The 15,724-nt window shown below is 53.4% G+C and overlaps 1 protein-coding gene across 1 annotated transcript in view; it reads left to right on the forward strand.

Annotated features, from left to right (window-relative positions):
* LOC309564159 (uncharacterized protein) overlaps nt 1-15,724 on the forward strand; it is a 162,261-nt gene that overhangs the window by 78,222 nt on the left and 68,315 nt on the right. The window contains exon 9 of the mRNA XM_082268787.1: nt 4,063-4,209. Coding sequence (XP_082124913.1) covers nt 4,063-4,209 — 147 coding nt within the window. The remainder of the gene's footprint in view (nt 1-4,062; nt 4,210-15,724) is intronic.

Consider the following 15,724-nt stretch of genomic DNA (forward strand, 5'->3'; position numbering starts at 1 on the left):
CTGTGGTGGCTGGCTGGCTTGCTGGCACCCTGTGGTGGCTGGCTGGCGCCCTGTGGTGGATGGCTGGCTGGCACCCTGTGGTGGATGGCTGGCTGGCACCCTGTGGTGGGTGGCTGGCTGTCTGGCACTCTGTGGTGGATGGCTGCTTGTCTGGCACTCTGTGGTGGGTGGCTGCTCGTCTGTCACCCTGTGGTAGGTGGGTGGCTGGCTGTCACCCTGTGGTGGGTGGGTGGCTAGCTGGCACCCTGTGGTGGGTAGCTGGCTGGCTTGCTTGAAGCCTGTGGTGGGTGACTGGCTGGCTGGCACCCTGTGGTGGGTGGCTGGCTTGCACCCTGTGATGAGTGACTGGCTAGCTGGTGCCCTGTGGTGGGTGGCTGGCACCCTGTGGTGGTGGGTGGCTGGCTTGCTGGCACCCTGTGGTGGTAGGTGGCTGGCTTGCTGGCACCCTGTGGTGGTAGGTGGCTGGCTTGCTGGCACCCTGTGGTGGTAGGTGGCTGGCTTGCTGGCATCCTGTGGTGGTAGGTTGCTGGCTTGCTAGCACCCTGTGGTGGGTGGCTGGCTTGCTGGCACCCTGTGGTGGCTGGCTGGCACCCTGTGGTGGCTGGCTGGCGCCCTGTGGTGGATGGCTGGCTGGCACCCTGTGGTGGATGGCTGGCTGGCACCCTGTGGTGGGTGGCTGGCTGTCTGGCACTCTGTGGTGGGTGGCTGCTTGTCTGGCACTCTGTGGTGGGTGGCTGCTCGGCTGTCACCCTGTGGTGGGTGGGTGGGTGGCTGGCTGTCACCCTGTGGTGGGTGGGTGGCTAGCTGGCACCCTGTGGTGGGTAGCTGGCTGGCTTGCTTGAAGCCTGTGGTGGGTGACTGGCTGGCTGGCACCCTGTGGTGGGTGACTGGCTGGCTGGCACCCTGTGGTGGGTGGGTGGCTGGCTGGCACCCTGTAGTGGGTGGCTGGCCCTCTGGCACCCTGTGGTGGGTTGCTGGCTGGCTGTCTGGCACCCTGTGGTGGGTGGCTGGCTGTCTGGCACCCTGTGGTGGGTGGGTGGCTGGCTGGCTGGGACAGGGGCTTTGGGTGGGTGGCTGGCTGGTACAGTGCCTGTGGATGGCTGGTACAGTGCCTGTGGGTGGCTGGCTGGCACCGGGCTGCTGTATGTGGGGGTATGGCTGTCTTATACACTCCCGAGAGAATCCTGACTCCAGATAATGCTGTCCAAGGCGAGGGAAGGGGCCTAAGAAGGCAGAAGGTTAAGCCCAGTGCGCGGAGGCGCATGGCGCAACATACCCAATGGCGTGACGACAGTATCGGTAATTTTGGCAAGTTCCAGGGCCGATACCGATATATTGGGAAATGTGAATATCGGCCCTCCGATAATCGGCTTTGCCGATAATCGGTTGCTCCCTAGCGCTTAGTGCCTCTTAGGCCTTCCATCAGGCTTTTCAGGTGAGCTCCAGTTGTTCCTGGTTGGTTATGTTTAGCCTTTGGGAAGTGTTTTGTGTGTTTTCTTGCTGTGGTCTTCCCACCCCCATGTTGACACTTCTTTGGGACGTCCCAAGGGTCAAGAAGATCTGGAGCTGCGTCCGTCAATGAATGAAAGCGAAAACTGGATTTTTGTCTTACATTAAAATCCCTTTCTCTGATGTTCATTGACGGACACAGCACCCGCCCCTCTATTGAGTTGGGTTTTATGTTCTTCTGACACTGCTTGTTACAAAACTGAAGACCTATAGCAGGAAGTGGGAGTATACCCCCTGGGACTGCCCTAAGGGCGTAGTCAAACTTTTTTTCTGCCTAGTGTCCTACTCCTGTAGGGGGCAACATAAACCCAAGGGTCAAGAAGATCTGGAGCTGTAAGTCTACGTCGGTCGCGCGCGAGAAGCTAGGGGGCGAGCCCGCGCCACCCTCCCGCTGCCACTCGACAGCAGGTAAGCCGATGCATGTGTCAGGCGGCTCCGATTGCCACCTTACACCCGCGATCGCTCTCCGCTGAGCGAGAAGAACGGTCCGCTGTGTTAACACAGCGGACCGTTCTCCCTAGAATGGTCATAGAACGCCTGTGATCCTTCTATATAGGATCACCGGTCTCTATGGTCATTATAGAAGGATCACAGGCGCTCTGTGATCATTCCAGAGAGAACAATGGTCAGCTGTGTTTACAACAGTTGACCGTTCTTCTCTCCCAGCGGGGAGCGATCGCGGGTATCGGGCGGCAATCGGAGCTGCCTGCCCCGTGCATCGGAGTCCCTGCTGCCGAGTGGGGAAGTGACTGCCGTATACCTACGAAGTTTTGCGCAGGAGGGCCCCCAAGTAAAACATGACTTAGTAGTTGGTGGAGAAACCCTTGTTGGAAGCACAGAGATCAGATGTTTCTTGTAGTTGGTGACCAGGTTTCCACACATCTCAGGAGGGATTTTGGCCCACTCCTCTTTACAGATCTTCTCTAAATCCTTAGGGTTTCTTGGCTGTCGCTTGGCAACTCGAAGTTTCAGCTCCTCCATAAATTTTCTATAGGATTAAGGTCTGGAGACTGTCATGACATCACTTCTGGTTACTGAAGCCTTAAAGGCGCCAAATTTTTAAAAAAATGATCGCATTCAAAGCGCCCAAACTTGGTGTTTTTAATACTTTGAAGTGCAGAGAAGAAGTTGGGGTTATAGATCCCCCGATCCCTAAATAAAGAGTACCTGTCACTGCCTATTAGCGATCGACCGATTATCGGCAAAGCCGATATATCGAGCGCCGATCTGCACTTTCCCCGATATATCGGAACCGGCCCCGGAGGTTACCGATATTGCAGATATTTCGAGGGCCAATATGTACATTCCCTGATATATCGGAATCGGCTCCGGAGGTTACTGATATTGCTGATATTTCAGGAAAGTGCTGTACCGGAGTGATACCTGCAGCTAGAGGCATCACCCTGGTACCGGCGTCCATAGCCAACGGGTGGCTGTCTTGTAATGACAACTGATGCGGCTGAGAATCCGCTCGGCTGTCATTACAAGGAGCGAGAGGGGACACCCCCTCCCGCCGCCTTATGCGGCTCGCCCGGGTCTTCCGTCCCACCGGGAGACCCGGGCAACCAGCCTGCACGGCTGCTGAAGACCCGATCAAAGCCGCATTCGGCTCTGATCGGTTCTCCATGCCAAAACCTGGAAGTGATGTCATGAGTAACATCACTTCCGGGTAGTCGGCGCCAGATTCAAAAAAATTACAGCATTCAAAACAGCCAAACTAGGCGTTTTGAATGCTTTTAAGTGCAGAGGAGGGGTTTGGGGTCTTTTAAACCCCCCAGATCCCTCCACAAGAGTACCTGTCAAAAAAAAAAAAATTTTTTTAAATGTACAAAAATATCGGCCCATATCGGCATTGGCCAAAATATCGGTAACGAAAAACCGATGTTGGTCAATCACTACTGCCTATTACTGTCACATGGGATGTTTACATTTCTTGTGACAGCAATTAAAGTGATCAAAAAAAATGTAAATTTACAGTGTAAAAAAAAAAAAAAATAGAATAAAATAAATAGGAGAAAAATAAAAAATTAAAGCGCTCCATCCCTCTGTGCTCGGGCGCAGAAGTGAACGTATCCCGCAAATGTAAACCGTGTTCAAACCACACGTGAGGTATCGCCGAGATTGTGAGAGCGATCATTCTAGCACTAGACCTCCTCTGTAACCTCTGTATGGAGGTTTTTAAGTACCGTAGTTTGTCGCCATTCCATGAGCATGCGCAATTTTAAAGCATGACATGTTGGGTATCTATTTACTCAGCGTAACATTATCTTTCACATTATACAAAAAAATTGGGATAACTTTACGGGTTTGTTTTTCCTAATTTATTTCTTCCAACAAAAATTGCATTCAAATGACCTCTGCGCAAATACAGTGTGACATAATACTGTACAAAGATCGCCATTTTATTCTCTAAGGTCTCTGCTGAAAAAAATATATATAATGTTTGGGGGTTAGAAATAATTTTCTAGCAAAAAATACTGATTTTGTAAGCAACAAGTGTCAGAAAAAGGCTTAGGCATGAAGGGGTTAAATGACTTTTTTTGTATTGTTCAGGCAGAAAAGAGGATCGCTGAGCTACTTGTAGAACAAAACCATCAGAAGAAAGATTTGGAGGATCTTCAAGATGCCGTGACCAAGATGGGAGACCTAAATCAAGCGTTGTCATTGGATAAAGTGGAACTGAACAACTTGCTGCAACAAGTAAATAATCCCAAACCATTCATTCACTGCAATAAAATGTTAGTTAACCTCCCTGGCAGTATTCCTGAGTGTGGCTCGGGGTTAATTTTCATTTCCAAAAGTGGTAATCCCCGAGCCACACTCAGGATTACCCCAGAATCACACTCATCTTCCCCTGCGATTCCACGCTGTCCTCCCGCCGTCCTCCCCCGCCGTCCTCCCCCGCCGTCCTCCCCCGCCGTCCTCCCCCGCCGTCTTTCCCCGCCGTCCTCTCCCGCCGTCCTCCCCTGCCGTCCTCCCCTGCCGTCCTCCCCTGCCGTCCTCCCCCGCCGTCCTCCCCCGCCGTCCTCTCCCCCTGTCCTCCCCTGCCGTCCTCCCCTGCCGTCCTCCCCCGCCGTCCTCCCCCGCCGTCCTCTCCCGCCGTCCTCTCCCGGCCGTCCTCCCCCGCCGTCCTCTCCCGGCCGTCCTCTCCCGGCCGTCCTCTCCCGCCATCCTCCCCCGCCATTTTCTCGCTCTGTGCTCAGCCGATGCCGGCACCTGTGTTCTGGTTCCCTTCCCTGTGAGCGTTGTGACGCAGGGGGTGGAACCGGCGGCAAATTCAAAAATATAAATACACCAAATGAGATGATACAAAGCTGTGATCCTAACAGATTACACTGTATCATCCCATTTCACCACAGGATTTCACCTGGTGACTTTTCCAGTGCCCTGCCTGTGCTTTTCCAGTTCTTTGTGCCTGGAAAATTGAGAACGACCATGGCGTCCAAAAAGTGTTTTTTGTGCAAAAACGCTTTTAGACGAACTGGAAAACAGCGACAGTGAAACGGAGTTACTTGAAGATCTGAGCGATAGCGATTGGTGGGAAAATTCGTCATCAGGTATGGAAAGTGACGACAGCGACGATTCTGATGTCTCTTTCTGGCATATCGCTCCGTTGGAAATTCTGAAGAATCATTTGATATTCTTCCCAAATTCCACAACTATGTGCCAGAAAGAGACATCAGAATCGTCGCTGTCCTCACTTTCCGTACCTGATGCTGAATTTTCCCACAAATCTAAAAGCGCTTTTGCACAAAAGAAAAGATTTTTGGATGCCATGGTCATTCTCTATTTTCCAGGCACAAAGAACTGGAAAAGCACAGGCAGGGCACTGGAAAAGTCACCTGGTGAAATCCTGTGGTGAGATGGGATGATACAGTGTAATCCTATCACAGCTTTCTATCATCTCATTTGGTGTATTTACATTTTTGAAATTGCCGCCGGTTCCACCCCCCTGCGTCGCAACGCTTGCAGGCAAGGGAACCGGAAGACAGGTGCTGGCATTGGCCGAGCACACAGCGGGAGGATGGCGGGGGATCGCAGGGGAATGTGAGTTTTCAAATATAAAACAACAGATTTCCATGCAAAACAATGTACCGCTTTTAGCGCAGAAATCCTGACCTAATCAGACCGCCAAGGAGGTTAAGTAAGCTCTGGAGCTGAGGCTGTTTGTCTTCTAGGTCTTCTGGCAAGGTCCAAAGGCGCAGGTGCGGGCCCACGGCTGGCATGAGGAAGCGAGCCAGGGCCACCACTATTTTTCCTCAGGCCGGGTCCAGAGGTGCAGTTGCAGGACTGCGGACCACGACTGAAGAAATAGGGTGGAGAGGCGACGCAAAAATCTCCACCCCTCCCCCTCCCCCACCACCACCACCTTCACCGTATGCATGGGCAGGGCAAAGGGGGTGGAGTCAGAGGAAAAGCCAAGGGGGCAGCAAAATGAGGTTTCGCCTAAGTTGTCAAAAATCCTTGCACCAGCCCTGACCGGTTCACACTATAGCGATGTCAGATATCACATGATTCGCACCGCACTGTTTTTACAAATCACATGCGATGTCTTTGCGATGTAAATTCTATGGCTGAATTCGCCAAAGGACCCTTTTTTTTTTAAGTCGGCACCAGAATTGGATTGCATGGGTGTTCACACCTATGTAATCCAATTCATGTCCGAACTGACAGTTCACATTGCGATATGCAAACCAATTTGAATGGGTTCGAACGTGGCAGTGTGAATTGCCTGCGAGTCAGGTGCAATGCGGGAACCCGCAGTGGATTCGCAGGGTATCCCGCATTGCATCAATGTGAACCGGCACTAAACCACGCACTATTACCACATCACATTCATACACTGATCAGCCTTACCACATCACATTCATACACTGATCAGCCTTACCACATCACATACATACACTGAACAGCCTTACCACATTGCATACATACATTGATCAGCCTTACCACATCACATACAAACACTGATCAGCCTTACCACATCACATACATACACTGATCAGCCTTACCACATCACATACATACACTGATCAGCCAAAACATTATGACCACTGACAGGTACAGTGAATTACATTGATTATCTGGTGACAATGGCATCTGAAAGGGGGTGAGATATATTAGGCAGCAAGTGAACATGTTGTCCCTGAAGTTAATGTGTTGAAAGCTGAAAAAATGGGCAAGTGTAAGGATTTGAGCGACTTTGCCAAATTGTAATGTGTAGACAACGGGGTCAGAGCTACTCCAAAACTGCACCTCTTTTGCGATTTTCCCAGTCTGCAGTGGTCAGGACCTACCAAAAGTGCTCCAAGGAAGGAGAACCGGTGACAGCGTCATGGGTGGCCAAGGCTCATTGATGGAGGTAGGGGGAGGGGCTCATTGATGGAGGTGGGGTAGGGAAGACTGATTAATGGAGGTGGGGAGGGGAAGACTCATTGATGGAGGTGGGGAGGGGAAGGCTCATTGATGGAGGTGGGGAGGGGAAGGCTCATTGATGGAGGTGGGGAGGGGAAGGCTCATTGATGGAAATGCGGAGGGAAGACTCATTGATGGAGGTGGGGAGGGGAAGGCTCACTGATGGAGGTGGGGAGGGAAGGATCATTGATGGAGGTGGGGAGGGGAAGGCTCATTGATGGAGGTGGGGAGGGGAAGGCTCATTGATGGGGAGGGAAGGCTCATTGATGGAGGTGGGGAGGGAAGACTCATTGATGGAGGTTGGGAGGGAAGGCTCATTGATGGAGGTTGGGAGGGAAGGCTCATTGATGGAGGTGGGGAGGGAAGGCTCATTGATGGAGGTGGGGAGGGGAAGGCTCATTGATGGAGGTGGGGAGGGGAAGGCTCATTGATGGAGGGGGGAGGGGAAGGCTCATTGATGGAGGTGGGGAGGGGAAGGCTCATTGAATGAGATGGGGAGGGAAGACTCATTGATGGAGGTGGGGAGGGGAAGGCTCACTGATGGAGGTGGGCAGGGAAGACTCATTGATGGAAGTGGGCAGGGAAGACTCATTGATGGAGGTGGGGAGGGAAGACTCATTGATGGAGGTGGGGAGGGAAGACTCATTGATGGAGGTGGGCAGGGAAGGCTTATTGATGAAGAAGGGGCAGGTAAGACTCATTGATGGAGCTGGGGAGGGAAGACCCATTGATGGAGGTGGGCAGGGAAGGCTTATTGATGGAGGTGGGCAGGGAAGACTCATTGATGGAGGTGGGGAGGGAAGACTCATTGATGGAGGTGGGGAGGGAAGACTCATTAATGGAGGTGGGCAGGGAAGGCTTATTGATGGAGGTGGGCAGGAAAGACTCATTGATGGAGGTGGGCAGGGAAGACCCATTGATGGAGGTGGGCAGGGAAGATTCATTGATGGAGGTGGGGAGGGGAAGACTCATTGATGGAGGTGGGGAGGGGAAGACTCATTGATGGAGGTGGGGAGGGGAAGGCTCATTGATGGAGGTGGGGAGGGGAAGAATCATTGATGGAGGTGGGGAGGGGAAGAATCATTGATGGAGGTGGGGAGGGAAGACTCATTGATGGAGGTGGGCAGAGAAGACTCATTGATGGAGGTGGGCAGGGAAGACTCATTGATGGCGGTGGTCAGGGAAGACTCATTGATGGAGGTGGGGAGGGAAGACTCATTGATGGAGGTGGGCAGGGAAGACTCATTGATGGAGGTGGGGAGGGAAGACTCATTGATGGAGGTGGGGAGGGGAAGACTTATTGATGGAGGTGGGCAGGGAAGACTTGATGGAGGTGGGCAGGGAAGATTCATTTATGGAGGTGGGGAGGGAAGACTCATTGATGGAGGTGGGGAGGGGAAGACTCATTGATGGAGGTGGGCAGGGAAGGCTTATTGATGGAGAAGGGGCAGGTAAGACTCATTGATGGAGCTGGGGAGGGAAGACTCATTGATGGAGGTGGGCAGGGAAGGCTTATTGATGGAGGTAGGCAGGGAAGATTCATTGATGGAGGTGGGGAGGGAAGACTCATTGATGGAGGTGGGGAGGGGAAGACTCATTGATGGAGGTGGGGAGGGGAAGACTCATTGATGGAGGTGGGGAGGGGAAGACTCATTGATGGAGGTGGGGAGGGGAAGACTCATTGATGGAGGTGGGGAGGGGAAGACTCATTGATGGAGGTGGGGAGGGAAGACTCATTGATGGAGGTGGGGAGGGAAGACTCATTGATGGAGGTGGGCAGAGAAGACTCATTGATGGAGGTGGGCAGGGAAGACTCATTGATGGAGGTGGGGAGGGAAGACTCATTGATGGAGGTGGGGAGGGAAGACTCATTGATGGAGGTGGGCAGGGAAGACTCATTGATGGAGGTGGGGAGGGAAGACTTGATGGAGGTGAATTCGCCAAAGGACCCTTTTTTTTTTAAGTCGGCACCAGAATTGGATTGCATGGGTGTTCACACCTATGTGATCCAATTCATGTCCGAACTGACAGTTCACATTGCGATATGCAAACCAATTTGAATGGGTTCGAACGTGGCAGTGTGAATTGCCTGCGAGTCAGGTGCTATGCGGGAACCCGCAGTGGATTCGCAGGGTATCCCGCATTGCATCAATGTGAACCGGCACTAAACCACGCACTATTACCACATCACATTCATACACTGATCAGCCTTACCACATCACATTCATACACTGATCAGCCTTACCACATCACATACATACACTGAACAGCCTTACCACATTGCATACATACATTGATCAGCCTTACCACATCACATACAAACACTGATCAGCCTTACCACATCACATACATACACCGATCAGCCTTACCACATCACATACATACACTGATCAGCCAAAACATTATGACCACTGACAGGTACAGTGAATTACATTGATTATCTGGTGACAATGGCATCTGAAAGGGGGTGAGATATATTAGGCAGCAAGTGAACATGTTGTCCCTGAAGTTAATGTGTTGAAAGCTGAAAAAATGGGCAAGTGTAAGGATTTGAGCGACTTTGCCAAATTGTAATGTGTAGACAACGGGGTCAGAGCTACTCCAAAACTGCACCTCTTTTGCGATTTTCCCAGTCTGCAGTGGTCAGGACCTACCAAAAGTGCTCCAAGGAAGGAGAACCGGTGACAGCGTCATGGGTGGCCAAGGCTCATTGATGGAGGTAGGGGGAGGGGCTCATTGATGGAGGTGGGGTAGGGAAGACTGATTAATGGAGGTGGGGAGGGGAAGACTCATTGATGTAGGTGGGGAGGGATGACTCATTGATGGAGGTGGGGAGGGATGACTCATTGATGGAGGTGGGGAGAGAAGGCTCATTGATGGAGGTTGGGAGGGAAGGCTCATTGATGGAGGTGGGGAGGGAAGGCTCATTGATGGAGGTGGGGAGGGGAAGGCTCATTGATGGAGGTGGGGAGGGGAAGGCTCATTGAAGGAGATGGGGAGGGAAGACTCATTGATGGAGGTGGGGAGGGGAAGGCTCACTGATGGAGGTGGGCAGGGAAGACTCATTGATGGAAGTGGGCAGGGAAGACTCTTGATGGAGGTGGGGAGGGAAGACTCATTGATGGAGGTGGGGAGGGAAGACTCATTGATGGAGGTGGGCAGGGAAGGCTTATTGATGGAGAAGGGGCAGGTAAGACTCATTGATGGAGGTGGGGAGGGAAGACTCATTGATGGAGTTGGGGAGGGAAGACTCATTGATGGAGGTGGGCAGGGAAGGCTTATTGATGGAGGTGGGCAGGGAAGACTCATTGATGGAGGTGGGCAGGGAAGACTCATTGATGGAGGTGGGGAGGGAAGACTCATTGATGGAGGTGGGGAGGGAAGACTCATTGATGGAGGTGGGCAGGGAAGGCTTATTGATGGAGGTGGGCAGGGAAGACTCATTGATGGAGGTGGGCAGGGAAGACTCATTGATGGAGGTGGGCAGGGAAGATTCATTGATGGAGGTGGGGAGGGAAGACTCATTGATGGAGGTGGGGAGGGAAGACTCATTGATGGAGGTGGGCAGAGAAGACTCATTGATGGAGGTGGGCAGGGAAGACTCATTGATGGCGGTGGTCAGGGAAGACTCATTGATGGAGGTGGGGAGGGAAGACTCATTGATGGAGGTGGGCAGGGAAGACTCATTGATGGAAGTGGGCAGGGAAGACTCATTGATGGTGGTGGTCAGGGAAGACTCATTGATGGAGGTGGGGAGGGAAGACTCATTGATGGAGGTGGGCAGGGAAGACTCATTGATGAAGGTGGGGAGGGAAGACTCATTGATGGAGGTGGGGAGGGGAAGACTCACTGATGGAGGTGGGGAGGGAAGACTCATTGATGGAGGTGGGGAGGGGAAGACTCATTGATGGAGGTGGGGAGGGGAAGACTCATTGATGGAGGTGGGGAGGGGAAGACTCATTGATGGAGGTGGGGAGGGAAGACTCATTGATGGAGGTGGGCAGAGAAGACTCATTGATGGAGGTGGGCAGGGAAGACTCATTGATGGCGGTGGTCAGGGAAGACTCATTGATGGAGGTGGGGAGGGAAGACTCATTGATGGAGGTGGGCAGGGAAGACTCATTGATGGAGGTGGGCAGGGAAGACTCATTGATGGAGGTGGGGAGGGAAGACTCATTGATGGAGGTGGGGAGGGGAAGACTCATTGATTGAGGTGGGGAGGGAAGACTCATTGATGGAGGTGGGCAGGGAAGACTTGATGGAGGTGGGGAGGGGAAGACTCATTGATGGAGGTGGGCAGGGAAGACTCATTGATGGAGGTGGGCAGAGAAGACTCATTGATGGAGGTGGGCAGGGAAGACTCATTGATGGCGGTGGTCAGGGAAGACTCATTGATGGAGGTGGGGAGGGAAGACTCATTGATGGAGGTGGGCAGGGAAGACTCATTGATGGAGGTGGGCAGGGAAGACTCATTGATGGAGGTGGGGAGGGGAAGACTCATTGATGGAGGTGGGGAGGGGAAGACTCATTGATGGAGGTGGGCAGGGAAGACTCATTGATGGAGGTGGGGAGGGAAGGCTCACTGATGGAGGTGGGGAGGGGAAGACTCATTGATGGAGGTGGGCAGGGAAGACTCATTGATAGAAGTGGGCAGGGAAGACTCATTGATGGAGGTGGGGAGGGAAGACTCATTGATGGAGGTGGGGAGGGAAGACTCATTGATGGAGGTGGGCAGGGAAGGCTTATTGATGGAGAAGGGGCAGGTAAGACTCATTGATGAAGGTGGGGAGGGAAGACTCATTGATGGAGGTGGGGAGGGGAAGACTCATTGATGGAGGTGGGGAGGGAAGACTCATTGATGGAGGTGGGGAGGGGAAGACTCATTGATGGAGGTGGGGAGGGGAAGACTCATTGATGGAGGTGGGGAGGGAAGACTCATTGATGGAGGTGGGCAGAGAAGACTCATTGATGGAGGTGGGCAGGGAAGACTCATTGATGGCGGTGGTCAGGGAAGACTCATTGATGGAGGTGGGGAGGGAAGACTCATTGATGAAGGTGGGGAGGGAAGACTCATTGATGGAGGTGGGGAGGGGAAGACTCATTGATGGAGGTGGGGAGGGGAAGACTCATTGATGGAGGTGGGGAGGGAAGACTCATTGATGGAGGTGGGGAGGGGAAGACTCATTGATGGAGGTGGGGAGGGGAAGACTCATTGATGGAGGTGGGGAGGGAAGACTCATTGATGGAGGTGGGCAGGGAAGACTCATTGATGGCGGTGGTCAGGGAAGACTCATTGATGGAGGTGGGCAGGGAAGACTCATTGATGGAGGTGGGCAGGGAAGACTCATTGATGGAGGTGGGGAGGGAAGACTCATTGATGGAGGTGGGGAGGGGAAGACTCATTGATGGAGGTGGGGAGGGAAGACTCATTGATGGAGGTGGGCAGGGAAGACTTGATGGAGGTGGGGAGGGGAAGACTCATTGATGGAGGTGGGCAGGGAAGACTCATTGATGGAGGTGGGCAGAGAAGACTCATTGATGGAGGTGGGCAGGGAAGACTCATTGATGGCGGTGGTCAGGGAAGACTCATTGATGGAGGTGGGGAGGGAAGACTCATTGATGGAGGTGGGCAGGGAAGACTCATTGATGGAGGTGGGCAGGGAAGACTCATTGATGGAGGTGGGGAGGGGAAGACTCATTGATGGAGGTGGGGAGGGGAAGACTCATTGATGGAGGTGGGCAGGGAAGACTCATTGATGGAGGTGGGGAGGGAAGGCTCACTGATGGAGGTGGGGAGGGGAAGACTCATTGATGGAGGTGGGCAGGGAAGACTCATTGATGGAGGTGGGGAGGGGAAGGCTCACTGATGGAGGTGGGCAGGGAAGACTCATTGATGGAAGTGGGCAGGGAAGACTCTTGATGGAGGTGGGGAGGGAAGACTCATTGATGGAGGTGGGGAGGGAAGACTCATTGATGGAGGTGGGCAGGGAAGGCTTATTGATGGAGAAGGGGCAGGTAAGACTCATTGATGGAGGTGGGGAGGGAAGACTCATTGATGGAGTTGGGGAGGGAAGACTCATTGATGGAGGTGGGCAGGGAAGGCTTATTGATGGAGGTGGGCAGGGAAGGCTTATTGATGGAGGTGGGCAGGGAAGACTCATTGATGGAGGTGGGCAGGGAAGACTCATTGATGGAGGTGGGGAGGGAAGACTCATTGATGGAGGTGGGGAGGGAAGACTCATTGATGGAGGTGGGCAGGGAAGGCTTATTGATGGAGGTGGGCAGGGAAGACTCATTGATGGAGGTGGGCAGGGAAGATTCATTGATGGAGGTGGGGAGGGAAGACTCATTGATGGAGGTGGGGAGGGAAGACTCATTGATGGAGGTGGGCAGGGAAGACTCATTGATGGAGGTGGGCAGAGAAGACTCATTGATGGAGGTGGGCAGGGAAGACTCATTGATGGCGGTGGTCAGGGAAGACTCATTGATGGAGGTGGGGAGGGAAGACTCATTGATGGAGGTGGGCAGGGAAGACTCATTGATGGAGGTGGGCAGGGAAGACTCATTGATGGAGGTGGGGAGGGGAAGACTCATTGATGGAGGTGGGCAGGGAAGACTCATTGATGGAGGTGGGGAGGGAAGGCTCACTGATGGAGGTGGGGAGGGGAAGACTCATTGATGGAGGTGGGCAGGGAAGACTCATTGATAGAAGTGGGCAGGGAAGACTCATTGATGGAGGTGGGGAGGGAAGACTCATTGATGGAGGTGGGGAGGGAAGACTCATTGATGGAGGTGGGCAGGGAAGGCTTATTGATGGAGAAGGGGCAGGTAAGACTCATTGATGGAGGTGGGGAGGGAAGACTCATTGATGGAGGTGGGGAGGGAAGACTCATTGATGGAGGTGGGCAGGGAAGGCTTATTGATGGAGGTGGGCAGGGAAGACTCATTGATGGAGGTGGGCAGGGAAGACTCATTGATGGAGGTGGGGAGGGAAGACACATTGATGGAGGTGGGGAGGGAAGACTCATTGATGGAGGTGGGCAGGGAAGGCTTATTGATGGAGGTGGGCAGGGAAGACTCATTGATGGAGGTGGGCAGGGAAGACTCATTGATGAGGGTGGGCAGGGAAGATTCATTGATGGAGGTGGGGAGGGAAGACTCATTGATGGAGGTGGGGAGGGGAAGACTCATTGATGGAGGTGGGGAGGGGAAGACTCATTGATGGAGGTGGGGAGGGAAGACTCATTGATGGAGGTGGGCAGGGAAGACTCATTGATGGCGGTGGTCAGGGAAGACTCATTGATGGAGGTGGGGAGGGAAGACTCATTGATGGAGGTGGGCAGGGAAGACTCATTGATGGAGGTGGGGAGGGAAGACTCATTGATGGAGGTGGGGAGGGGAAGACTCATTGATGGAGGTGGGCAGGGAAGACTTGATGGAGGTGGGCAGGGAAGATTCATTTATGGAGGTGGGGAGGGAAGACTCATTGATGGAGGTGGGGAGGGGAAGACTCATTGATGGAGGTGGGGAGGGGAAGACTCATTGATGGAGGTGGGGAGGGGAAGACTCATTGATGGAGGTGGGGAGGGGAAGACTCATTGATGGAGGTGGGGAGGGGAAGACTCATTGATGGAGGTGGGCAGGGAAGGCTCATTGATGGAGGTGGGGAGGGGAAGACTCATTGATGGAGGTGGGCAGGGAAGACTCATTGATGAAGGTGGGGAGGGAAGACTCATTGATGGAGGTGGGGAGGGAAGGCTTATTGATGGAGAAGGGGCAGGTAAGACTCATTGATGGAGGTGGGGAGGGAAGACTCATTGATGGAGGTGGGGAGGGAAGACTCATTGATGGAGGTGGGCAGGGAAGTCTTATTGATGGAGGTGGGCAGGGAAGACTTATTGATGGAGGTGGGCAGGGAAGACTCATTGATGGAGGTGGGGAGGGAAGACACATTGATGGAGGTGGGCAGGGAAGGCTTATTGATGGAGGTGGGCAGGGAAGACTCATTGATGGAGGTGGGCAGGGAAGACTCATTGATGGAGGTGGGCAGGGAAGATTCATTGATGGAGGTGGGGAGGGAAGACTCATTGATGGAGGTGGGGAGGGGAAGACTCATTGATGGAGGTGGGGAGGGGAAGACTCATTGATGGAGGTGGGGAGGGAAGACTCATTGATGGAGGTGGGCAGAGAAGACTCATTGATGGAGGTGGGCAGGGAAGACTCATTGATGGAGGTGAGCAGGGAAGACTCATTGATGGAGGTGGGGAGGGAAGACTCATTGATGGAGGTGGGGAGGGATGACTCATTGATGGAGGTGGGAAGGGAAGACTCATTGATGGAGGTGGGGAGGGATGACTCATTGATGGAGGTGGGGAGGGAAGACTCATTGATGGAGGTGGGGAGGGGAAGACTCATTGATGGAGGTGGGGAGGGAAGACTCATTGATGGAGGTGGGCAGGGAAGACTCATTGATGGAGGTGGGCAGGGAAGGCTTATTGATGGAGGTGGGGAGGGAAGACTCATTGATGGAGGTGGGGAGGGGAAGACACATTGATGGAGGTGGGGAGGGAAGACTTATTGATGGAGGTGGGCAGGGAAGACTCATTGATGGAGGTGGGGTTGGAAGACTCATTGATGGAGGTGGGGAGGGAAGACTCATTGATGGAGGTGGGCAGGGAAGACTTATTGATGGAGGTGGGCAGGGAAGATTCATTTATGGAGGTGGGGAGGGAAGACTCATTGATGGAGGTGGGGAGGGTAAGACTCATTGATGGAGGTGGGGAGGGGAAGACTCATTGAT

This window comes from Pelophylax lessonae, assembly GCF_965119305.1.
Source record: "Pelophylax lessonae genome assembly, chromosome: 9".
In the NCBI taxonomy this organism is placed as follows: Eukaryota; Metazoa; Chordata; class Amphibia; order Anura; family Ranidae; genus Pelophylax; species Pelophylax lessonae.